This window comes from Schistocerca serialis, chromosome 1 (genome assembly GCF_023864345.2).
Source record: "Schistocerca serialis cubense isolate TAMUIC-IGC-003099 chromosome 1, iqSchSeri2.2, whole genome shotgun sequence".
Lineage (NCBI taxonomy): Eukaryota > Metazoa > Arthropoda > Insecta > Orthoptera > Acrididae > Schistocerca > Schistocerca serialis.
Window position 1 is genome coordinate 911917268 of NC_064638.1, and position 26795 is coordinate 911944062.

A 26795-nucleotide genomic window follows, 5' to 3' on the forward strand; every position below is an offset into this window, starting at 1 on the left:
AAAGTTATCGTATTCGTGGTATGCATCAAAATTAATTCCCGAAAAATAACTATTTTGAAATGTAAATCAAGTCTTTTGGTACTTCAACAGAGAGAAAGAGTTACCCGGATTAAATTTTTAATTTAATACTATTGAAGTCGTTTGAGAAGTTTGACTACTTTGTTATTATTCCTTATTGATTTACTTGCCTTATTAGCCCTCTTACTCCTGTCAATTCGAAGCGGAAGAAAACGAAAAAACTGCATATGCATTTGGGAATCAAACTAAGGTTCTCTGCTCCGAAGCCAGATGCTCTCGTCGCTACGCCAGCGGCGTTTTCGTTAAGATTTCTAGGAAAATACTTACTTTCGGGCCTCACATATGATGAAAATGCTCAACTGTAAATTATCTACTGATCCCATCCATTTTGAGTCGAGGCGGCGTCATGAACTTTAGGGATGGTTTTCTCAAAAACGGAAATGGGGGAATGGAGTGATTCTGAATCAAAAATTTTAATCTTAGTCTTTCATTTTAGGCTGTACACAAGCGACCTGCCAAATAAGAGCCGAATCGGTTGGCTATGTCAGAGGCCTTCCCTTTGTAAGAAATCCAAAGTTTAATAAAGCAGTATTCTAGTTAATGATTACATTACTCTCTAGAGGACCGCGAGAGAAGGGGGGCAAGACTGAACACCGCAGTGATTTGTCTGGGGAACCCGTATTAGTAAGTATCTGTAAATATCTGAATGCTCCTTCCTTTAGTAAGTGGTCAGTGATTTGAATGCATGAGTGGAACAGTAACTCGTATGCAGATTTCTTTGGCTTCAATGACTATCTGTAATCTTGCTTCCTATTTCCAGAATCCAGCAGTCTTCTCCCTAGCACTGTCAAGTGATCACGGTGTTCGCTTTATTTCGTGCTTTGCCTATTTACTATCTTCATTTCGTGCACAGTTGCCCTTCCTGCCACCACATTTCTCGATTAATCTAACGAACAACAGCCGCGTGATGTACCTGTATTTGCCTGTGGATATTGTTAAGTGTGTTATGGTATTTTATATTTTCCGAGGCGCAACCCGACATTTATCTTGTCGGATTCGGAAAAACGACTGCACCCATACTCTGATCAGCAGGTGTACCACACCGATGGTTGTTAACCGGGCACTTAGATTCATTCTCTCTCTCTCTCTCTCTCTCTCTCTCTCTCTCTCTCTCTCTCTCTCTCTCTCTCTCTCTCTCTCTCTCTCTCTCCCCCCCCACCTGCCCCCTCTCTCAGTCAATCTCATCCTCCCGTCTTTATTCACATCCTCCTCCCATCTCTGTGCATGTCTCTTCCTCCCCTGTCTCCAGCCATCTCCTCTCCCCTCTTTCTGTCCGTTTCCCCTCCTCAGTCTCTATCCACCTCCTCCTCTACCACCTCCAATTAGTGCTTTTCTTCTCCTTCCCCTCACTATCTGTCCATCGCTTCCTCCTTCGCTCGTTCTCTCCAGTAAGCGGGTGGTCGTTCTTACCCACACAGTATTTCTTTCCAGATTGTAACTAATGTGAATACCAGATTTGATTGAAGTCGTTCCAGGGATTTGGAATGAGCTTTTTACCCGTTATCTTTGCTTGCATATGCAGATGTTAAATCTACTTCATACGCATTTAACTATTTCATCCGTATTTGTACATATATGTCACCTGTATGTGTAGCTAATTTCGCCCTGCAGTTTCGTTTTCATGCAGCTTAATGTTAATGACGTTTCTCCCCTCTGTGTGTCGAAAAATGATGTAATTTGTAGGTACATTCAGCGGTTTGTGTGGATGCTGTTTTCGAAATGTGTTGCGAATAGAGTTAGGAGCAAAAAAGTAAAATTAAAACGTCTTGCACGATACGGTAGTTTTTCACTCATTCAGTGTTTATGACGTCGTTTCTCCTGATCTAAGTGTTGTACAATGATTTAATTTTTCTGGTTCATTCAGTGCTATATGCGAATACTGCATGCATAATGTGTCACGAATACAGACAACAGTAAAGCAGTAATCAACTAGAACGTTATGCTTCAGCCCTACTATATGAACAGTGAAAATGTAAATGGCAAACTTTTTTTCCTTTCATCATTTTGTGGGGGTCATCTGCGAGAAAAATGTGGTAAAGGCCTGAAGTTAAGTGTAACTGCTCTCATCCCCAATGACAGGATGACTGAAGTACGGGTATTCTGGTGTCATGGACTACACTGCTTTTTCCACCCCAGTCCACACCCCTTTTATAGGGGGTGGTTCTTACACGAGAACCTCCCCATCGCACCCCCCTCAGATTTAGTTATAAGTTGGCACAGTGGATAGGCCTTGAAAAACTGAACACAGATCCATCGAGAAAACAGAAGTTGTGTGGAACTATGAAAAAATAAGCAAAATATACAAACTGAGTAGTCCATGCGCAAGATAGGCAGCATTAAGGACACTGTGAACTCAGAAGCGCTGTGGTCACGTTGTTAGCGTGAGCAACTGCAGACCGAGAGGTCCCTGGTTCAAATCTTCCCTCGAGTGAAAACTAATTTTTCATTTTCAGTTTATGTGACAAACTCTTATGTTTTCATCACTTTTTTGGGAGTAATTATCACATCCGCAAGAAACCCTAAATCGGGCAAGGTAGAAGAATCTTTTTACCCATTCGCCAAGTGTACAAGTTAGGTGGGTCGACAACATATTCCTGTCATGTGACGCACATGCCGTCACCAGTGTCGTATAGAATATATCAGATGTTTTCCTGTGGAAGAATCGATTGACCTATGACCTTGCGATCAAGTGTTTTCGGTTCCCATTGGAGAGGCACGTCCTTTCGTCTACTAATCGCACGGTTTTGCGGTGCGGTCGCAAAACACAGACACTAAACTTATTACAGTGAACAGAGACGTCAATGAACGAACGAACAGATCATAACTTTGCGAAAATAAAGAAAGTAAAATTTTCGCTTGAATAAAGACATGAACCAATGACTTCTCATTCCGCAGCTGCTCACGCTAACCACGGGATCACAGCGCTCTTGAGCTCACACCATCCTTGATGTTGCATATCTTGCGCATGGACTTTTCAGTTTGTATATTTTGCTTATTATTTCATAGTTCCACGCAACTTCCTCCTGTTTTCTCGATCAATCTGTGTTCAGTTTTTCAAGGCCTATCCACTGTGCCAACTTATAACTAAATCTGAGGGGGGTGCGATGGGGAGGTTCCCTTGTTAGCAGCATGATGCTTCTTTCGAGATAGTAAAAGATGTGTGTCCCAGGTTTGGTCAAATCGGTCCAATGGTTAGGAGATGATGTTAAACATATATACATGTATGGGTTGGGTTGTTTGGGGAAGGAGACCAGACAGTGAGGTCATCGGTCTCGTCGGATTAGGGAAGGAAGTCGGCCGTGCCCTTTGAAAGGAACCATCCCGACATTTGCCTGGAGCGATTTAGGGAAATCACGGAAAACCTAAATCAGAATGGTCGGACGCGGAATTGAACCGTCGTCCTCCCGAATGCGAGTCCAATGCATAGATGCATATATACGTGCATCCATTTTTGTAATTTTCATGGATTTAAGCAGTGGCTCGGCTCAAACGCAAGACTCAGGACGTTCTGATTAATAACTAGAATACGAGTCAATCATGTCTGGTAAAGACTGCAAACTGACGAGTATAGGAAGTTTGACACTGTCGTAAGCTACCTCTTTCGTAAGTAAATTTCTTGTTCTTCGAATTTCAGGCTGGTACCTGTAGCGACATTTATGCGGTCGTTTCACGTAAGGCCGTTGCAGAAGCGTACTCAGATATTTTATGACCGTTTCCAATAATCCAGAATGAGATTTCGTTTCCAATAATGTTTCGTCAGTAGATTAATTTGTGTATTACACTTACTTCTATTTATTTTAGCGTCGTGCGTTACATTTATTCGTGTTGACGAACTGTCATGGCTTGCAGACACGCGTTGATTCCCATGAAGGTCTATACGGCGTAGAGACTTCCAAAATTTGGAAAGGATCATCCTCGAAGACACAAAGTTTCCCGTGTTAACCTTTAGAGAAACACCGGTATACTGAAACCGAGTGGAGTCGAAGTGTACCTTGATGCGACAGTTGGCAAAACCGGCAAATAGGGAAGGTGTGTGGCGAGTTTTAAACCAGCGCCTGACTGCATATCCTGTTGGCTGGATGCTGCTGCGAGGATGCGACGTACCTGGTCGTCCTGCTGCAGGGAGTAGCTGTACGAGGAGGCAGCATCGCCGGGCAGAGAGACGGTGAAGTTGCGCACCGTGGCGGCGGACTGCAGCAGCTCCGGCGGCGGGTCGTCGCACAGGAAGCCGCACGCCTGCAGCGTGGCGAGCGTCGGCCGCCCCAGCGGGGAGCAGGGCAGCCCGTCCGCCGGCGCCGCCTCCCAGCCGCCGGCGCCGCCCCCGCAGCCCAGCGACACCGCCGCCAGCGCCGGGTACGTCAGCGTCACGCGACCCACGGGCACCAGCAGCAGCAGCAGCGCCGACGCGCCGCCCAGCGACGAGAACGCCGCCAGCAGGATCTGCGAAAAGTCAAACCATCTGCATTCGTCCCACAAGAGGTGTGCAACCGGTGCTTCACAGGTTGAGAGGGTATTACGGGGGTCCAGCCCAAGACCCCTATGGTTGTCAGGAGTGTGCCGAGCAGAGCGCAACGAGGAGAATCTCTTCCCATCAAGAAAATGTTCTTCACGACGAAACTTGTTAATCAGAAATTGTCTTCCCCAGGCGCTGATAGCTCATTCGAGCCAATGTTATGTGGACTCCTAGTCAGCAGTAGCAGGCACAGATCACCTGGCAGTTCTGCTTTGTCATTGAAGGCTCCCGTGACAGCCATTACGTCACGGACGGTTGATCGCTCCCAGGCGTCGCCCTTAACGGACGGTGACGGGGATCAACCACTGAGAGTTGATCTCTAAAGTGCTCTCGCTGAGGACGTGCCCCCAGGAGACTCGCCTTCCAGCGCAGCCTGCAATACTTCTCTTGTAGAGTTCGATCTGCGGCTCTCCAGGAGACTGTGGCCGGCAAGATAAGTGTCGGCTCCAGGAACGGGGTGAAAAGCAATAGTGGCTCCACCTCGCGATGGAGGATGGCATACAGCTTCTTGCCTCTGCTGGTGAAGTCTCCAGTAGGCCAGCAGAATGATCTCTGCATCCTATCGTCAATGTTGGAGCTGCAGCTGACGGTGGCAGACTATCTAAATGTTCTTTTTCGCTACATTAGTGGCTGAAAAGTTAGTGTTGCGTAATAACTGGGCTTTCTTGTGACACTGCTCTGTCACTAGTCGATATTTGACTGTTGCGATGATGTCACTGTGCTTCGTTTGTGGACTGGGACGCTCGGATGGTTCCTCTTGTCAAAATCTCTTGCATGTTCCCTTTGGCCTGCTCAACATTTCCTCCGGGCTGACAGTTTTCTGGTCATTTAGTCAGGAGGCTTACTTCTGCTGTCGTCAGTGAAAAATGTCATCAAATTTTTAATGCCAGCTCAAGATATTATTCTTGCATTCTGCCCGCAAGAGATGTCCAGCTGAAGTAGTCAGGCGTCAGCTAAATCAGTCTCTTGCAAATAAACACTGCCTCACAAAAAAGTTAGGAGTAAATTGAAGGGAACGAGTTGAAAAGGTATGCCATGTTATTACACTAATTACAGTATACAGTCAAATTTACAAAAAAACTTGGCAGTATGAGCCCAATTACCAATATTCCGCGGCATCCACTCTTTCTTGGATGCTTGTACTGATTTGATTGGAAATGGTTTCACAAAGACACTGCACTCCCTGCTGAGGCGAGGTGCCCCATAACTGCTTTAACTAGCCCTTGATACCTTGAGTACTCTGCTGGGATGGAAATTAGGCTCGAGTTGGTCGCATTTATGCTGGGTTGCGGACAGATCCAGCATCTTGCAGGCCATGGTACTACCTCATCATCATGCAAACAGTTCATATAGACACCACGATACCGTCACACGAGAGAGAACACAGTACTATTGTGCCGTCAGAGTTCTCTCAGTCACTGCCAGCCGTGACAGCTCGTACCCGATGGGGAGCCCATGGTATGACACCAGGACCAGCAACAATGTGCCTACTCAAAACCTTCGAAGTGAAGGACTTCTCCCCTTGTCGCCAGCTCACACGCTGCCGATGGTCGTATGGTGTGGTGCACAACCGTGCTACATAGCTAAACACAAAGCGACCCCATTAACCTTCAGTCCATTCTTTCTGTTTACGGCACCACATCAAACGTAGCTGTTTGTGTTGCGTTATTGGCAAAATATGCATGGGACTAATTGCTTAGTACGTCTGGTCGTATTCTCTGACCAATGGTGTGGGATGACAGTTTGTAGCAGGGAGTCCATTACTTGTTCTCGGATAACAGACGCAGATTTCAAGGGGTTATGATGTACTTCGCACAAGATCTGATGATCCTCTGTTGTGGCAGCCAGACATGGTCGACCGAAACCATTACAACGATGATGTCTGCCCTCACATTCCCATGTAGTCAATCATCAGGCCCTTGTCATAGCCCATTGTCCCATAGTTCTGGATATAGCACAATGCCACTAACCAATCAAATGAAGAGAAACCATGAGGCCCCTTGCTAACTCTGCCAGGTACTGATAACCCTTTCTTACACACAAGTTGTGCGCTGGCGTTAAGCTGGAGCCAGTACAGCATGTGGCAAAGAGGTTGCAAGACGATAGAGGCCAACAAGAGAATCGCAGGAAACGCGCCGCCAACGCCCTCTCGACCGCCAGTATTTAGGATCGCCACCGCGGACTGGAGGGCAAGTCTGTCGTCTGTCGCACTGAGTAACTTCCAGTATCATCTGTCGCAGCCCAGTTACAATCGCAGTAGCACTTAGCTCCGCACATAACAACCCTAGTAGCGTACATAGCTGTCTTTGTGTTTCACCAGCAGTGAGTCTCACGAGGACTTGTACCACAAGGAATATCTTGAGTTAAGTAAACATTCCATTCCTATGAATAAAGAACCCAGTTAATCCATGCGTGCCGTTTGTGTTATAGAAAGAGGATACTGGCACCAAACAACATCCTCTCCTTGCTTCCCATGGTACAGCTCTACAGAGACAATGAGACGACAAAAACGTGGCATCTCTGTGTCCTTCACAGTGATCACACCTCATGTACCCTGTCAGGCCTGATAAGAACACCAAACACGAACAAGACGAATGCACTCTGGTGGTCATTCTACGTGTCACAGAGAACTGCAATTTCTATCATTTAAACGCTTGCCGCTGGTGTGCACCAACGCATGCGAAGTTACACTGATATCCGACCATGTCTTCTGAGTGCTTCAGTTTTTTTTTTTCGTCTCTCAGGCAGTGTAATTACTCTTTTCCTTTAAACACTATCGTAGAATATGGAGGAGATTAGTGTTTAACGTCCCGTCGACAACGAGGTCATCAGAGACGGAGCACAAGCTCGGATTAGTTAAGGATGGAGAAGGAAAGTGGCCATGCCCCTCTCGAAGGAACCATCCCGACATTTGCCTGACGTGACCGAGGGAAATCACGGAAAACCTAAATCAAGATGGCCGGTCGCTGGTTTGAACTTTCGTCCTCCCGAGTGCGAGTCCATCGCAGAATATGATTACAGAGTGCGGCTGAACGGAGAAATCATGGTAGTGAGCGTGTCATATGACTCTACTGTCACGGAATATTGTTTACTGTACAATCAAAAGATGTCACATTGAGAGGAGAACAGCATTTTTTATAATTTAGATTGCTCTTATGTGCTGTTTATACATTATAATTGCAACCGAAAATTACTAGTGGTAACTGCAATGTCCGCAATTCCAGTTTATTTCTTCATTTTGTGCGGAGTGTGGCAAGTGGACCATATTTGCCGCTGACGACGTTCTTTGGGAGACCGATACATGTTGGGCATTGTCCTACTAACAATGCGTGTTTTGCGATCTGAGCGCGCACGAGTGCTGAAGTGCTGTAGCTGCAAGGGGGGAGGCAAGTGTGTCACTAAATTGTGTCACGAAGAAAGAGAAGCAGGCGGGCTGGTGATGAGTGATAGTTGTCGCCAAGAGGTAAGAGATGGAATAATAAACTGAAAATTCTGGGGAAACTTAGTCGTAAACGAAGCTGTGTTTGAATTTGAGTGGCTCAAGTCTTAAGATTATTAATGGCGTGTGTATAACGAAAAATAGGAATTTTTGTATACGATGTTTCATCTAAACTTCAGAAACATTCACGGGGGAATATCCCCACGCCATTAACCTGAGTTAATGAGTTCCGAGTACGGATTAGAACTCTGTTAGGACGCAATTATTGTTAAACAGCAAAGATCACAAGATGTGTATCGGAATTACTGTATATAATGCATGTGGTTCATATCGTTATGAAATTCCGTGTTAAACTGTACTACAGTCTAAGCTGGGACATGGGACTGATAATAGACACACAGTAAATGCTCTTATCTCTTTGCTTGCCTGTGTGAGTTCTTCACCTCCAGCAGAATAATATAAAATTTCTTCTAATTGAATCTGCACCGCAAATTGTCATCGACATATATGGAGAGGTTGATGAAAGCTACAAAGTACTTGAAAAAGAAACAAGGAAAACGTTCGCACAGAATTTGATGTGTTATTCTGTTTGTTCCGACTAAGCTACTGTTTCTTTCAATACGCTGCTGATGAGCCTAGACTGCGATTCAAGTTTTAGTTTGGCAGTGTTTACGGTTAGCTTCACAACGGTGTTTAATTCTGAACACTGACTGGGTTGGTTTCTATGAGAACAGACCAACGCATTATTATGTGATCTGCTAGCTATAGCTGTTTCCGTTCAGTACTATTCTGCAACTGCTGAAGTCCGGTGCTTGTATAGTTGCAAAGTAGATATTTTACTGGCGGTGCGAAATTACTATCTGTTTAATAGTCTTTCTGAACGATCAAGCTGTCAGATACGTCAACATAACCGACAGCGAACAAATCACCACCCCAGTCATGTACCTTTCGTCTACAGCGAGGAGTTTGTCGAAATAAATTTTGAAATGTGACGAAATGATGTATTCTAAATAAGGAAGATGGATGTTTGAGGAAGGATATAGTTCTTTAAAAATAAAAATCTCTTTTTCTTTACCAATTGTTTGTCCCGTACATTCTTTATATCACCCAATTAAACATTTAGAGAAATTATCTCGGACTGACAGGCCGCAATTCATAATTCATTGTTTTAGTGACATTGATATGTACGAGTTCCGAGCATGTTTACTCACCGAGCTTTTGCACATATTCTGTATAACTACAGTTACGTGGAAGGTGATTATTTTTTTTTTTTTTATTTCATCCCTGAGCAAAGTGGTGGCTTTTCTCTATTCCTACATTGTAGTATCGTACCAGACGTACAAAAAGGAGAATCAGAAGACTTGACAGTGAATCGTCTTTAGAAATCAATTTACTTGAGTACATGCGTTAAGACGGTCGCATGTCGCAGGGTCCACGAGATATACGAGCTTCGCGACGAACTTGCGACGTATACTAGTCAGCTTTTCCGCCATACTCTGAACGCTCGACTCCGTGCAGGACTCCCAGGAGATCAATATGTCAATGACACGGTACCTACTGCAGGTCTGAACTTCACCGTGTTCTATCGAGAGCTTGCACTCATTTAAAGGCGCAGTTGATAATTGTTAAGCTGGTCTGCAGTAGTTTGTCGCTCCCGCCGGAGACGGCTGCTGGCACTTTTAAGGGCTGGCGCCGCGGCCTGTCTTTCTCGTGGGCCTACATTTACATCTACATTTATACTCCGCAGGCCACCCAATGGTGTGTGGCGGAGGGCACTTTACGTGCCACTGTCATTACCTCCCTTTCCTGTTCCAGTCGCGTATGGTTCGCGGGAAGAACGACTGCCGGAAAGCCTCCGTGCGCGCTCGAATCTCTCTAATTTTACATTCGTGATCTCCTCGGGAGGTATAAGTAGGGGGAAGCAATATATTCGATACCTCATCCAGGAATGCACCCTCTCGAAACCTGGACAGCAAGCTACACCGCGATGCAGAGCGCCTCTCTTGCAGAGTCTGCCACTTGAGTTTATTAAACATCTCCGTAACGCTATCACGGTTACCAAATAACCCTGTGACGAAACGCGCTGCTCTTCTTTGGATCTTCTCTATCTCCTCCGTCAAACCGATCTGGTACAGATCCCACACTGATGAGCAATACTCAAGTATAGGTCGAAAGAGTGTTTTGTAAGCCACCTACTTTGTTGATGGACTACATTTTCTAAGGACTCTCCCAATGAATCTCAGCCGGCCGAAGTGGCCGTGCGGTTCTAGGCGCTGCAGTCTGGAACCGCGTGACCGCTACGGTCGCAGGTTCGAATCCTGCCTCGGGCATGGATGTGTGTGATGTCTTTAGGTTAGTTAGGTTTAACTAGTTCTGAGTTCTAGGGGACTAATGACATCAGCAGTTGAGTCCCATAGTGCTCAGAGCCATTTGAACCATTTGAATGAATCTCAACCTGGCACCCACCTTACCAACAATTAATTTTATATGATCATTCCATTTCAAATCGTTCCGTACGCATACTCCGAGATATTTTACAGAAGTAATTGCTACCAGTGTTTGTTCCGCTATCATATAATCAAGGATCCTTCTTTCTATGTATTCGCAATACATTACATTTGTTTATGTTAAGGGTCAGTTGCCACACCCTGCACCAAGTGCCTATCCGCTGCAGATCTTCCTGCATTTAACTGCAATTTTCTAATGCTGCAACTTCTGTGTATACTGCAGCATCATCCGCGAAAAGCCGCATGGAACTTCCGAAACTATCTACTAGGTCATTTATATACATTGTAAGGATTATTGGAACATCTGATGGATGAACGTGAACCGAAAAGTAGAGTCTTAAGATCCTGTTAGACACTCGGTTTAACGTTTAATTGAGGCAATCACGGCTGAAAAAGCCGACTTGTAATTACAATGTAATAGTTTATGTCACCATATATACACAAGCACAGTTCCGTAGAAAGCTTGGAAGATCAGCACAGTAGTATTCACCGTATCACAACAGTAGGGTTGACAGAAAGTGCGACAGTGATTGTAGGGATTTAGCGTCATGCAAGAGCTCTGAGGCGTCCGCCAGATCCATGTAGCTCTTTGGAAAGCCGACTAGCTCTATAAGGATTCGCCAAGTACCGGAGGCGTCTTTATGTTATACGCGACGACGTACGAAACGCAGCAGTACCAGTGTAACGAGAAACTTAAATATGGGGATGAAGACGAATAATGATCACAACCAAGTATAAGAACTAAAATACGTCAATAGAAATGAAACATGCCATGAAAAATGTTTATAAGCTAAGAAATATGTAATTAAAAATTATAGTATGAAAGAAAATTGTTAAGAAAAATGTTTTGTAAAATTTAAGTTCTTTGCATATCGATGGTGACAATGAAGTATCCGCACCAAGCTCTTTGTTGGAGGGAGAACCCGTGCATTGGTACATAGGGAGCGTGGCGGGAAGCGCGCAGCATTGTCGACAGAATAGTCTTGAGTCAACCTTTGTGCGGTGAAGTTGTGTGTAGAGACATAGCGGTGTGTCTGTTCGCTACCAGCTTTGTATTACGTGAAGAATACTATAATTATATAATTCGTAATTATTTCGGAATTATTAAAAATCGATGTCATCAAGAGATCAAAAGTATTTAAGCACTAACTGCATACTGTAAGTTCGTTGTTACATTTTTTTATCTGTTTTATGTGAACGATCCCCAACTGAATCATTATAAAAAAGTTAAAAATTTATATTCAATCATTTTCAGAATAGATCAGTTTATCTCAGTCACTATCGTATTATTTTTCATTGAACCCAGTAACCACAAGATTTAACTTTTGTTGAGTTTTCTAAATTTTTTTGTTTAATAGTGAGATTGAATTTTTCACCAGTATCTTCAATCAAAAAAGTAAATAAATAATAAGTCCAGTTGTAGCTCACATGTTTGCAATGCCAGTAAATGAACGCCAACCCAAATAATTATCAACTATAGATCAGAGTGAGTATATTCAGACAAGCAGTCAGATGTTTCCAGAGGCGACCCAGTAAAATAAAAAGTAAGGAAAATATATATGTATGTTTTCAGGTTCACTGTATAGATAACCAGTGCTAAGGGCTACGGCGTAAGCTTGTGTGTTCACATCGAAATAATCTTTTGCTCAGTCACATTAGTATTGTTACCAATAAAGGCACAAGGCGTACAAAATTGTGTACGCTGAAGACTATCAGATCAGACACGTTGTCAAAAGCAAGTCCAGACAGGAAAGCTGCAAGGCGCAAAAAGTTCAGTTTTCTTTCTTTCTTTCTTTCTTTTTTTCTTTCATTAAACGGAAAGTAAGTTAAATTATTTTATTCTAGACGTGAAGGTTACCATCAAAACGCATTAAGTTCAATCATTATTTCTTTTATTTATTCGACGGGAAGGTTTCACGATTGTTTAAATTAGAGAACAAATAACACATAAGTCAGTTGCTGACTATGCTTTTGCTGTCGTAATATAAGGTATTATAACCACAAAGAAATTCTGACACATATAGGATTTACGTTTGGTGTAGTAAACAGTACCTCACGTTAAACAGAGATCAAGGGAACATAATGCGTACTCACAAGAATCCGTATCATTTATCTATGTCATACGCCTCTAATAAAACATCGTTGATTTTCCTAAATGTGACCAAATGAAGTGACACGAAGTAGAATTAAGACATTCGGCCATATTTATGTGGAATGAAGTGTGCTTTTTATAATCTTTGTTTAACTAACAACAAACTTCAACGACGAGACGCGTGAGAAGAATTATGGACCAATTATACTGCTGGAACCTGAAAAATTACTGTCAGTTGGCGATAAGCGGTTCACCTTATTAAAGCACGGGTATTTCCTCAATTTCTGTAACTATGTAGCTCTGAGCGTGTTGGCGACCTTGTTCGCGCTTAGCCGAGCGTAGCTGGTGCTAGAGAGCTAATCAACTATCGCAGCACCTAACAGAACACGCGTCATTACGATCTCAGTGGTGGAAGGAGGCGGGAACCACCACTCTAGCGCTGCACTTTCGACGCTGACCTAACACTAGTACTATGAGTATTCACAGGAAGAGCAGAGAGAGTTTCACTAAGTTCCAGCGGACGACCTCATCACTGAGTTAGGGCACGCCCAAGTTGCATTAAATATGGGAAAAACAAAAATACTACTGTACTGTGAACAATTTTCCTCTATTTTCACAAACATGCTCCAAAGTACTATTAGGTTTTAAGTTTCATTCTGGAAACAAATCAATGTAACAGAAAAAAATTCTTCGTCCACGGCTGAAATGTCATCTTCAGTCAGTCAAAATTGTTGTCCACAGATCACAGATCATGTCTTGAATGAGAACTTCTACGGGTAGCGAAGTTGTAATTATTATTCAAAACAACGTTACGCATTTATTTATTTGCACTTACATATCCCCAGACCTTGTAAACACTGAAATCCTTACGCCACAGTATCGTAGCATACCGTTGAGGAAGAAAAAACAAAATGGTCCAACCCTTTGATAAAGTAAAGATGGATGTGCAGCGCCATTTTGGTCAGGCTTTCCGAGCGGCTGGCTAATGAACTGCAGTGCGCAAATGTCAATGTCTACCAGGGCTGTTGACGGGTACTTGCAAACAAATATGTTCATTGCGTAACTATTTTTCGAGGTGATAAAATTTTAAGACTACCAGTATCCCTTCTGGTCTTTAGACACCAGTCGCTGATAAGGAAGATTACGGTTTTGCCTTCAGTATTCGATTCTCTCGCACTCGTTGCCGCAATACAGTGTAGTAACTGCCAGAGCTAACAGAACACCGAATTTATCGGCAATTGTATGCCCACGCGCTGAGGTAATTAACCTCAGACTATTGTCCGCTAAACAATGAGCTGCAGCTTACCGCATCCAAACGTCAAACCGCAGCTGTTTCGAAAAGCAGCCGTCATCACAAAAGCGTGGAAACGGTCGGCACAAAAGCACGTCGATTGCAGTTTCTTGGTAGCTTTACATTTAATGCACAGGAACAGGGCTATAGCTATCCATTTAACGCACAAGAACAGGGATATTTCGATAATCTCCGGCGCGAAATATTTACGAAGTGACCACGAATTAGCAGCTGAAATGTGATGAACTCCTTGGTGTGGTTACTGTCGACTTAGTACACTCGTTAAAGATACAACAAAGACCCTTCATTAATATTACATAAACGACAGAAAGCTAGGAAATTGTCATGTGAGAAACTGAAGTATGCAATCAGATGTGTCGTGTCAGTGAATTCTGTAGGAGTTCTTTTTACCTTGAGCATATGTGCCTCCATTGTTAACACAGTTGTATAATGCGTGCATGGGTTAAGCCGTTTATTAGGATGTGGCATAATGCTTTAAAAGTATTCTGACATATAAAATGGAGCTAGTATTTTCATTCAAGGCTAATCGTGTTAACTTTACTATGAGTGAAGTACAAATGACTTATAAAACTTCGTACTTTTTTGCCTGTAATATGAAGCACGTTCGGTTTAATTCCCACAAAAGCCGGCAAATGACTAAAATATTAGTTCGAGGCCTGCCACGAAAGTATTGTATTGTATTGCACTGTATTGTTTGTTAACTGGGGACCTAGAAACGACGGAGAGACTCCGTACCCGCCGCAGCCGCAGTGGTCCACAACCCCACGACGACTACCGCAGTCCACTTCGCCCCCTCCGCCACCCACACCGAACACAGGGTGATTATGCGGTTCGGCCCCCGGTGGACCCCCACCCAGGGAACGTCTCACCAGACAAGTGTAACCCCTATGTTTGCGTGGTAGAATAATGGTGTTGTACGTGGAGAACTTGTTTGCGGAGCAATCGCCGGCATAGTGTGGCTGAGGCGGAATAAGGGGAACCAGCCCGCATTCGCCGAAGCACATGGAAAACCGCCTAAAAACCATCCACAGACTGGACCGCTCACCGGACCTCGACACAAGTCCGCCGGGCGGATTCGTGCCGGGGACCAGGCGCTGCTTCCCACTTCGGAAAGCCGTGCGTTAGACCGCTCGGCTAACCAGGCGGGCGCCACGAAAGTATAGTTTCACATGTAAACATCGTGAAACGCAGAAAAACACTTGTTCCTTTGCTTGTTACTTAACTAATATACAATATCTTAATCAGTGTGTGTGTGTGTGTGTGTGAGTGTGAGTGTGTGTGTGTGTGTGTGTGTCCTTAGGATAATTTAGGTTAAGAAGTGTGTAAGCTTAGGGATTGATGATCTTAGCAGTTAAGTCCCATAAGATTTCACACACATTTGAACATTTAAAATTTATCGGCAAACACGTTACACTGAATATCCAGTAAATTTTATTGATTCTGTCGGAAACCTAACACGTATTTTGTTTTGTCCAGCAATGTCACCGTGAAATTTTTCTCACAAGTAACTAAGTAGTAATATCAGACACACTTAAAATTTCACACTGATGACGTTGCATTATTTCCAAACAACGAATATTTCATGTCCGACCTCTGTTTCAAGGTGATCAAGCATCACAAACAAGACTGGTGTGTTTCTGATTGTCAGCCACCCTCTCAACGATTTTTCCAGAATGTGTATATAGATGATCTTCAGTGTTACGTACTGCACATGTTTCAAGTGGACAATGTGTTTGTACAGCCTATGAACTGACGATAAACTATATTTCCACAATGGCAATGATAAACGTTTCTGTCACTATTGCAAGTAGGGTTCTTGTTTGCTTCGTAACAGCACTCAGCACCCATCTTAACTCTTTATGTCTTCTAATGCATTAACTGAATTGCTTAGTAACTGCCGTTATCTCAGGGATTTTTAGCTGGTCGTACCAACGAGCATGGAGTGACAAATTTAGAAAAGAAACATCTCTTCGTTATCTTCACCAACCTAAATCTACTAACGAAAGCAGATTCCAACCTTTTTATTCCCTGAAAGACAAATTTGTTTCCGATTCTCCATAATGCAGCACAGATAAGATCCTTATTATAAGGAAACTACTGCTTTCCAAGGTTAGAGAGGGGGCCAAAACTGAGGAATTCGGTGGCGGAAAAATGGCTGAAACCAGCCAAAGCTGAGGCCAGTAGGCTCAAAAGCCTTTAGCAGCCCGCAAATTTTGGCAACTTCTGCTTCTGTATACCACGACTGCGCTCCATAATAGTACGCAAAACGAGCCAGCCAGTTTCCACTCTTTCCTAATAGTTAATGAGACCCTGTGACTCCCTAAAAGCCAGTCCACATTGTATTTGCAGCCGACGAAACTGTTTTCCTCATTTTTAGTGCACTTTCACCTTCAGCGACAGATTTGTCATGTAACTATGTCAGAAGTGCTTCAAATTATACAGGAACTTTTCCGATCAGTGCCGGGCTGCGCAAAATTTTACCAATGTGCCACAATGTGGAGGCCTATAGCCTTTTGACTTTCAAGGGTAATAATCGTAACTCAACTGAATATATTAATACTACGTAAATAAATTAAATTGTTTGAATATATTTAAACTGTATAGTTGTTTAATATTTGGAGGAATAAAATGAAAAATTATGGTTGCAGTAGGAATAGAACCCGAGCTGGCCAGTTCCAGTCAGTGGGCTTGACCATTCGACCACTGCACTATTACATCAGCTGCTCATCAAGAATCGCTCCTACTCCGTGCTTGTGTACTACGTTATACGCACTTTCAAAGAAAAATACTCACCTGGGGCTGTGAGCAACGTAGCATTCTTTTGCTGGAAGGTATGACATCACATCAGAGCATGCTCAGTCTAAGAAAGACACCTGCGTCCATTCTCTTAGCTGTTCATGGCCTGGCTGACCATTTCATTTCAGCACTCGACTCTTTTCTAAATATAGCGGAGAGAGCGCTACGACACATGTTTTTGTCCGTTTTATCTGCATTACCAGTACGTATTCGAAGGGAAATGGCGTAGTTTTAGTTCGATTTCCAGCTCGCATTTGAAAAATAAGGGCTTAATTATAGTGAAATATTTACAGTGTGCTGTAGCACATTACCACATGATAACCGGCCCCCACTGCCCATCACTATAACGAGCATTTCTGATGTAGCGCCAGTGAACATGGCAACCACTTAGCATTCATCTTCTCTTGTTGGGAATACACGACGCGCCAAATGTACAGCGTCTGTGCTGGCATATTAGTTCCCTTCTATCGATATTCTTTAGTGCTTGTTCATGATCTCTATGTACAGTACACTGCATATGGGCTGTAGACCATATACTTAAAGTGTATTCTTTGTCGTGGTACTAATTTTTGTCGTTTTCTACGAAAGTCTAGATATTTCATGTTGCTTCTATATCATTTTGTATGCAATTGCTAAAAGAAGTTAAAGTCTTGCAACAATCATGAAGCTTAACAAAATTGTCTACTAATTCGCAGAAAATTACCGGATTCATCCATCGTTTTCTCTCATTTCAACACGCACTTTGCACTACATTGCAACGAACCAGCATCCGAGCAAATGTTTCTAAAAATCACCCCAACAACAAAGTTCATTGCTTCCTTGTTTGGACGATCAAACTTTTAGGCAACTAAATAACTTACGTGTCTCAACTGGCTCTTTAGTAACAATCAATGTGGAGCAGGCTCGAAGCAGACTGACTGCCAGCGACACACAATCGTCATATATCGCGACGATTCTATCTCAATGCTGTAAGTACCTCCTGTTTCAGGCCATACTGCCTTACGCGACAATAATCTACTAGTACTAGTCTCTAACTTTATTCATTTATTGTTTAACATTATTCGTCTCTGTATTGTAAAACACTACTGGCCATAAAAATTGCTACACCACGAAGATGACATGCTACAGACGCGAAATTTAACCGACAGAAAGAAGATGCTGTGATACGCAAATGATTAGCTTTTCAGAGCATTCACACAAAGTTGGCGCCGGTAGCCACACCTACAACGTGCTGACATGACGAAAGTTTCGAACCGATTTCTCATACACAAACAGCAGTTGACAGGCGTTGCCTGGTGAAACGTTGTGATGCCTCCTGTAAGGAGGAGAAATGCGTACCATCACGTTTCCGACTTTGATAAAGGTCGGAACTTTGATAAAGGTCGGATTGTAGCCTATCGCGATTGCGGTTTATCGTATCGCGACATTGCTGCTCGCGTTGGTCGGGATCCAATGACTGCTAGCAAAACATGGAATCGGTGGGTTCAGGAGGGTAATACGGAACGCCGTACTGGGTCCCAACGGCCTCGTATCACTAGCAGTCGAGATGACAGGCATCTTATCAGCATGGCTGTAACGGATCGTGCAGCCACGTCTCGATCCCTGAGTCAACAGATGGGGACGTTTGCAAGACAACAGCCATCTGCACGAACAGTTCGACGACGTTTGCAGCAGCATGGACTATCAGACGGAGACCATGGCTGCGGTTACCCTTGACGCTGCATCACAGAAAGGACCGCCTGCGATGGTGAACTCAACAACGAACCTGGGTGCACGAATGGCAAAACGTCTTTTTTCGGATGAATCCAGCTTCTGTTTACAGCGTCAAGATCGTCGAATCCATGTTTGGCGAAATCGCGGTGAACGGACATTGGAACCGTGTATTCATCATCGCCATAGTGGCATATCACCCGGCGATATGGTATGGGGTGTCATAGGTTACACGTCTCGGTCACCTCTTGTTCGCACTGACGGCACTTTGAACAGTGGACGTTAGATTTCAGATGTTACGAGCCGTGGCTCTACCCTTCATTCGATCCCTGTGAAAACCTACATTTCAGCAGGATAATGCAGGACCGCATGTTGCAGGTCCTGTACGGGCCTTTTTGGATACGGAAAATGTTCGACTGCTTCCCTGGCCAGCATATCTCACCAACTGAACACGTCTGGTCAATGGTGGCCGAGCAACTGGCTCGTCACAATACGCCATTCACTACTCTTGATGAACTGTGGTATCGTGTTGAAGCTGCATGGGCAGCTTTACCTGTACACGCCATCCATGCTCTGTTTGACTCAATACCCAGGCATATCAAGGCCGTTTTTACGGTCAGAGGTGGTTGTTCTGGGTACTGATTTCTCAGGATCTATGCACCAAATTCCGTGAAAATGTAATCACATGTCACTTGTAGTAAAACACATTTGTCCAATGAATACCCGTTTATCATCTGCATTTCTTCTTGGTGTAGCAATTTTAACGGCCAGTAGTGTACTTTTTTTGCGGTGTCGATCGGTTCCGCATTAAGGCATTAGTGTATCTACCAAGGTTCGCTGCCATATGATCGTTGCAGCCCACACTGGACCTCCGAAAGTAGCTGCTTTTTAATTACCGCTATCCGGCAGTAAAATAGAGAGATTGAGGACGTACGTTGTCTGAGTCGCCGGCGAGACGTAGTGCGAACCTACGGCAGCCGTGCAGTGGTGGGCGGGGCGGAGGCGGCAATGTGGGGTGTGCAGAAGTGAACTGGGCCAGGGAGAAAGCTGCGACGGCGCGCGGCCTCGGCGGCTGCGTGGCGGATGTGTCTCCCGCGGAGGGAACGACGACGACGCTGCGCGCGAGTCGCAACGTTGCCGCTGCCAGAGGTGCGTCTTGCAGCTCCCGGGAACATCACTTACTATTAGTAGCGTCGTTTAGTTTGGCATGTGCTCTACAAAATTTGGTTGAAGCTATTGGGGCGCCACATCGAATGCCGATGAGTGTTTGAACATTAGAGTAAATCTTCTGCCAAGATGTGTTTAATAGCAGACGTCTGAATCCTAATGACCCTGTTTTGTGAGTTTTACTTCTCTTAGTCATAGAGATCATTAAAGATGGACCGTTGTGACATTACGAGAAGCCGGCCTGCTGACAGAGGGGCTGTGGTGAGTGAGGCAGTTCGCGGCGGCTACCCGGGCAAGCGGGCATGCGCAGAGCACAGTTCTTTCCTCGTCGGCAGTGCTTGAGACAACTCCTGTCGAATAAGGTGGTCGATATGAAACATCAATACCGTATATTTTTAACGAAATTACGTAAGATCGCCCACAAACACGATGGAGAAAAGTCAAGTAAATCATAAAATCGTAGTGGTGGCACGACTTCATTGCAGCTCCAAACCTGATATGATTAATATTAAGAAAGTGTGAATTGTTTTCGTTATTATAAATTATAAAGTTAATAAATAAACCACTGGAGCAATTCATCTTTTATCAAATAAAAGCTGTCATGTCACCGAACACCACAAAAAAATACATTTAAAAATGCATCTGTGTAGATTATCATCTAATAAATTGCAGCCAAGTAGCCATATACAGTCACTTTGCTTAAAATCTTATATTTTACAAATTTGCATAATCATTTATAGATTTCACTCTTTTACTGCACAGTTCTATATATCATATCATTCACAGGCCTCGCTACACAGTTCACACATATGTTGTGGTTGGGTCGAGATAATTTTTGTTTTCGTAAATAAGATGGTGAAAACCGTAATAGATAATCTAGTTACGACATGTCGCAGTTCGAAATTTGGTGCTGTCCATGAGCGGTTGGTCATTGTTTCGGTGCCATAGAACTCCGGCCATACTTTACCTCGTTTATCCTCCATGACGTTCAGTTGCTTTCTGGAAACCTTGGTGTGTGGCATCATATATCGAAGTTTGATGTCTTCGATTAGAAATGTCTCTCTCGCTAGCAGGTACACTAGTCTAGATCTTGTTGTCTTTGGGAGAATGGCTCTGAGCACTATGGGACTTAACATCTGAGGTCATCAGTCCCCTAGAACTACTTAAACCTAACTAACCTAAGGACATCACACACACACCCATGCCCGAGGCAGGATTCGAACCTGCGACCGTAGCGGTCGCGCGGTTCCTGACTGAAGCGCCTAGAACCGCTCGGCCACACCGGCCGGCTGTCTTTGGGAAACCTAATGCTCTTTTTAGATAAGTCGATTTTACCTTTTCTAGTGTTTCTAGATTTTTTTCTGTCAGGCGGTCCCATATAACTTCCATCCCGTTGGCCAGGGTTGGCAAGATTTTTGCGTTGAATAATTTCACGGCCTTTTCTAGACCGAGTAGGCGGATGTTTTTGGTGTCCTGTATTGCTATTATTGCTGGGGCTGCACATTCTGTTGTACGCTTTGTGAAGCATTTGGCTGTTGGTTGCAATGTCACGCCTAGGTATTTAAATTCTGATGAGATTTTTATTTTTTGTCCTCTGATGTTGATTTCCGCATTCTTGGGTGTTTTGCCTCCTTTTCTGAAAATCATAATTTCGGTCTCTTATGTTTACGTGAAGTTTGTGTTCACTGCACCATTTATTTTCTCAATGATTTTCTGCAGCTTCCTACGGTTATGTCGTCAGCGTATGAATATATCTACACATCTTCATTTTTTCCAATTCAGTGGCAAGAATGTACAGCAAAGGGCTCATTGAGTCACCCTGTGAGACTCAGTTCGATTGCAAAATGAGGTTCGAAAAAGAGAGGTTGTCTGATATTGTGATTAAGTTGTATTCGAGGATTGACTTGATTATTTTTGCCCACACGCTATCTGTGTGGATAATTACAGACGAGTTTATTAAAATTTCAGATGCAAATTAATCAATACCACAACTCCGAAACAGTTAAACATAGCATGATGGGAGTTACGAATTTTTCAGATCCTCCATATTTTAGTGGCTGAGCAACCATGATTTGTTACTTCATACAGGGTGACAATTACTGAACTATACGAAAAAAACGTGAACTGGTTACAAATTAGGCGTGTGTATACTTTATTCAACATGTAAGCGTCACTACAGATATTCAGATTCAGGTTATGACATGTTCGATATCCCTGCCATCGTTGGCGATGATGTGGAGCAGACGAATAGCGAAATCGTCCACGACACGCTGAAGTGTCGGAACATCGATGCTGTCGATGACCTCTTAAATGGCTGTATTCAGCTCAGCAATGTTTTTGGGGGTTATTGCTGTATACCTTATCTTTAATATATCTCCACAAAATGGAGTCGCATGTGTTCAGACCCGGAGAATGTGGCGGCCAATCGAGACCCATGCCAGTGGGCAATGTGTATCCCATAGCCAGAATGCGGTCCCCAGAGTTCTGTTGCAGGACATCAAAGACTCGCCCGCTTCGATGGGGTCGAGCTCTGTCTTACATGAACCACATCTTGTCGAATTAGGGTCACTTCGGATAATGGGGATGAAATCATCTTCCAAGACCTTCGCGTACCGCTCGGTAGTCACCGTGCCATCAAGGAATATCGCACCGTTTATTTCGTGACTAGATATTGCACACCACACGTAAGTTTGTCATGTTGCAAAACCGGATGTAGGTATACTTTCTGAACTTCGTTATAACATGGTATTTTGAAGAGCTTTTCAAAACGACCGCAGTTATTTTCCATTTTCTTTTATCTTAGAAATATGCACAGTTAGCTTTCAATTCGAATATTTCCATTATTTAAGACTCAAACTTGGATTCAATAATATGTGACGTCACTAAGTACACTACTGGCCATTAAAATTACTATACCAAGAGGAAATGCAGATGGTAAACAGGTATTCATTGGACAAATATATTACACTAGAACTGACATGTGATTACAATTTCACGTAATTTGGGCGCATAGGAAAGTTTCCAACCGATTTCTCATACACAAATAGCAGTCGACCGGCGTTGCCTGGTGAAACGACGTTGTGATGCCTCGTGTAAGGAGGAGAAATGTGTACCATCACGTTTCCGACTTTGATAAAGGTCGGATTGTAGCCTATCGCGATTGCGGTTTATCGTATCGCGACATTGCTGCTCGCGTTGGTCGAGATCCAATGACTGCTAGCAGAACATGGAATTGGTGGGTTCAGGAGGGTAATACGGAACGCCGTACTGGATCCCAACGGCCTCTTATCACTAGCAGTCGAGATGACAGGCATCTTATGCGCATGGCTGTAACGGATCGTGCAGCCACGTCTCGATCCCTGAGTCAACAGATGGGGACGTTTGCAAGACGACAACCGTATGCAAGAACAGTTCGACGACGTTTGCAGCAGCATGGACTATCAGCTCGGAGACCATGGCTGCGGTTACCCTTGACGCTGCATCACAGAAAGGACCACCTGCGATGGTGTACTCAACGACGACCTTGGTGCACGAATGGCAAAACGTCATTTTTTCGGATGAATCCAGGTTCTTCTTACAGCATCATTATAGTCGTATCCGTGTTTGGCGGCATCGCAGTGGACGCACACTGAATGCGTGTATTCGTCATCGCCATACTGCCGTTTCACCCGGCGTGATGGTATGGGGTGCCATTGGTTGCATGTCTCTGTCACCTCTTGTTCGCAATTTGAACAGTGGACTTTACATTTCAGATGTGTTACGACCCGTGGCACGACCCTTCATTTGATCCCTGCGAAACCCTACATTTCAGCAGGATAATGCACGACCTCATGTTGCAGGTCCTGTACGGGCCTTTCTGGATACAGAAAATGTTCGACTGCTGCCCTGTCCAGCACATTCTCCAGATCTCTCACCAATTGAAATGTCTGGTCAATGGTGGCCGAGCAACTGGCTCGTCACAATACGCCAGTCACTACTCTTGATGAACTGTGGTATCGTGTTGAAGCTGCATGGGCAGCTGTACCTGTACACGCCATCCAAGCTCTGTTTGACTCAATGCCCAGGCGTATCAAGGCCATCATTACGGCTAGAGGTGGTTGTTCTGGGTACTCATTTCTCATGATCTATGCACCCAAACTGCGTGAAAATGTAATCATATGTCAGTTCTAGTATAACATATTTGTCCAATGAATAGCCGTTTATGATCTGCATTTCTTCTTGGTGGAGCAATTTTAACGGCCAGTAGTGTATGTAAGGTCCAAGTCTCACTGAGCCATGTTACTTGGCAGGGACATGTCATGAGACAGTTACTTTCGTTTATAACAAATATATTGCTTCTCAAATGTATCCATATTCGCCGTGAAGAGCACCCAAATTACACCAAACCCTTTGCGAGCCTAGACAAAGCCGAGCTGTGTCCAATACAGGCAAATACGATCACAAGGATAAGTTTCATGCTTTGTTACACGTACGTAGACTGAGCGATAATGCGGGACAGCAGCTTGACCGGTGCATTAAACTTGGACAGCACTGACCAGCCAGCTGGCCCAACTAATCTGCAATGATATTAGCAGTTGCAGTTCAGCCATAAAAAGAGACGAAACAAAAAACAATGTAGCTTCGAATGTCATTTAATTTTTACAGAGAATGAAATACTATTAGGCTAAACTCCAGCACTACCGCACGCTTCTTAGGCGACCAGACAGAAAGCATGAAATGCTCTCGTTCTCACTGACAGTGTTCTAATTACAAACAAAGGTGATGAATATTCCTAAATTAAAAACACTGTAACTTTTCTGAACCATCTGTGTGTGATGCAAAGGCATACTGCAGGGATTTCACAGTACTGTTGAATACTGAAGCCACCGAAGGTATTAATTACAGTCAGTGGTCTGGTAATCACTTAGCTCCTTCCTTATCCGAATCCGAGGAACAGATTTCAATTCTGGAAGTGTCACCTGATACGTTGATAACGAGTCTAACGACAACAGAATCCACAAAGCCAACCAGGCGCCACCTTTTCTTCTTTTCTTTTATGATGATGTTCTACATCCCGCCAGCGTTCGGCAGTTACATGTAAGAAAGCTGAGTGCGAAAAGTTCCAGTACGTCTGGCAGCTTAAGTGTGTTGTTATTTCTCGGGCTAAATCCCGTAACTTGGATCCAGTTGACTTCTGTTGGGTTCATATTGTAATGGTACAGTGGCAAATGTAGAAGTGAAGCACTTATACGGTGTGCTCGATGCTGTGAAAATGATTGTTTTCATGTTTCTACGACACTGATCTCACTGTTTAGTGTTAGACTACAGCAGTCGTGTGGAATGATGGACATAGTCAATATAAAACGTTTTTGGCTTTTCATTTTCGCCCTAATAATTAAATTATGTTTTCTTAAAATAAGCAACCGTTATTAACAATATTTCACAAAATATCAACGATTGAGAATTTATATTTGAAATGAAAACAGGAATTCCGTGTGAAATATGTAATTATAAACTAGAAGACATGCATTATTCATAAACAATGACGAATTTTACAATTGGGAGATGTAGGTATTACAAATTGAACGAAAAAAAAAAAAAAATCAGACTGGACCATGCTCTTCATAACCATGAAGAGCAGGAAGTTATTAATCTCCTACGCTACCGATTCTGCTATACATCCTATGTGTATTTCATCTCAAATATATCAAATACAGTCCCTCGGAAAACTTCAAAGGCGATTATTTCTGAAAATTTATGAAAAACATTCAGAACAACGCATTTCTCGGCACATTTTAAACGTGTTCCACACGCGTGTTTCGCTACATAACAGGAAGCACTCTTAGCCGTTTTCATACTGCGTATTAACAGTGCGACGATCAAAACACGGTTTTTGAAATGAAAACTACATAGCTAAAGCATGATTAAGAAAAACGTTGACGGCTGTGAATAAATTAGAATATCTTAAAGTTTCATTTAATGCAACTTCTTTATAATAGATATAATACATAAGTAGGACCTACTGCCAAGAGCGTAACAACACCAGTGTACGTGTGCTACGACTTGTAAACAGTCATCGGGTTTGTGTTTATTTACATCAGGTTTATTCTTATGATGAACGAGGTATACGCTTCCATTCCGAAGTTCATCCAAATCCGTCGTGCCGCTTCAGTGTGAAGGAGTAACAAACATACTAATTCGACAAAGAAAAGCAATTAGCAATTTCTAGTTTGGTGCAGTGCTGATTTATAACAACTTTTGTATGTGCAACGTCATCTTCTCTCACGTGTGTACCTGTTACCAGTGGATTCACTCGAGTATCAGTGAAATCCAGCTTACCACATTCTGTATGTTAAGGTCATGACGTCTCTATCGTACAGCATTCAAATGAGACCATCGTTTTGAGTTTTCAGGGTCTCAGAAGCTATGAGATACGCCTGACGCTCAACAGCTACAATGCAATGTGTTTGTATGGAAGTATGGATTCACACTTTGAAGATTCTGTAGCCCAATTCGTTGTAGCCCAATTCGTTGTAGCCCAATTCGTTGTAGCCCAATTCGTTGTAGCCCAATTCGTTGTAGCCCAATTCGTTGTAGCCCAATTCGTTGTAGCCCAATTCGTTGTAGCCCAATTTGTAAAGCAACCATGTGTCAGAAAACCCATACTGCATGATCAACGAGCGTGTGTAAGTAATAAACGAGTGGAACAGATAGAAGTCGTTGCGTCTAATGTTGGTGTTAATTTGAGATACGTAGTATATTGCATTGTCTTGGTGTTTGAAAACGAGCCATTAAAGTGCGGGTGGCACTAGCGCCTGCATTCCAGCTGCAGGGGACGACCTGCACATTGGCCTGTAAGATTCCCGGAGCTGATCCCATTACACTCCTTTCTCTGGGGCTGCATGAAAGCCGAGCTGTATTCTACCGCTGTCGGCAGACAGAACTGATTGCAAGAATTCTTGCAGAAGCCACACAAACGGAGAAAACACCACGCATTTTCCAGTGAACACGGGACTCCCTGCTAAGTCGATACTAGCGCAGATTGATGGTGATCACTTTGAACATTCATTGCACTGTCATAGTGATCAGAATAATAAAGCCAAGAAAAACATGTAAGACCGTTATACTCTCAATCACACACAACTGCATACTCAGTGCTCCCAAGAGAATGAGTTTCCGACACATGTTTTCTTTACGAAATG

The 26795-nt window shown here is 43.6% G+C and overlaps 1 protein-coding gene across 2 annotated transcripts in view; it reads right to left on the minus strand.

Moving 5' to 3' along the window:
• LOC126412102 (major facilitator superfamily domain-containing protein 6-like) overlaps nt 1-26795 on the minus strand; it is a 329018-nt gene that overhangs the window by 40593 nt on the left and 261630 nt on the right. For both annotated transcript variants that reach the window (XM_050081535.1, XM_050081541.1), the window contains exon 4: nt 4183-4518. In XM_050081535.1, the coding sequence (XP_049937492.1) occupies nt 4183-4518 (336 nt within the window). The remainder of the gene's footprint in view (nt 1-4182; nt 4519-26795) is intronic.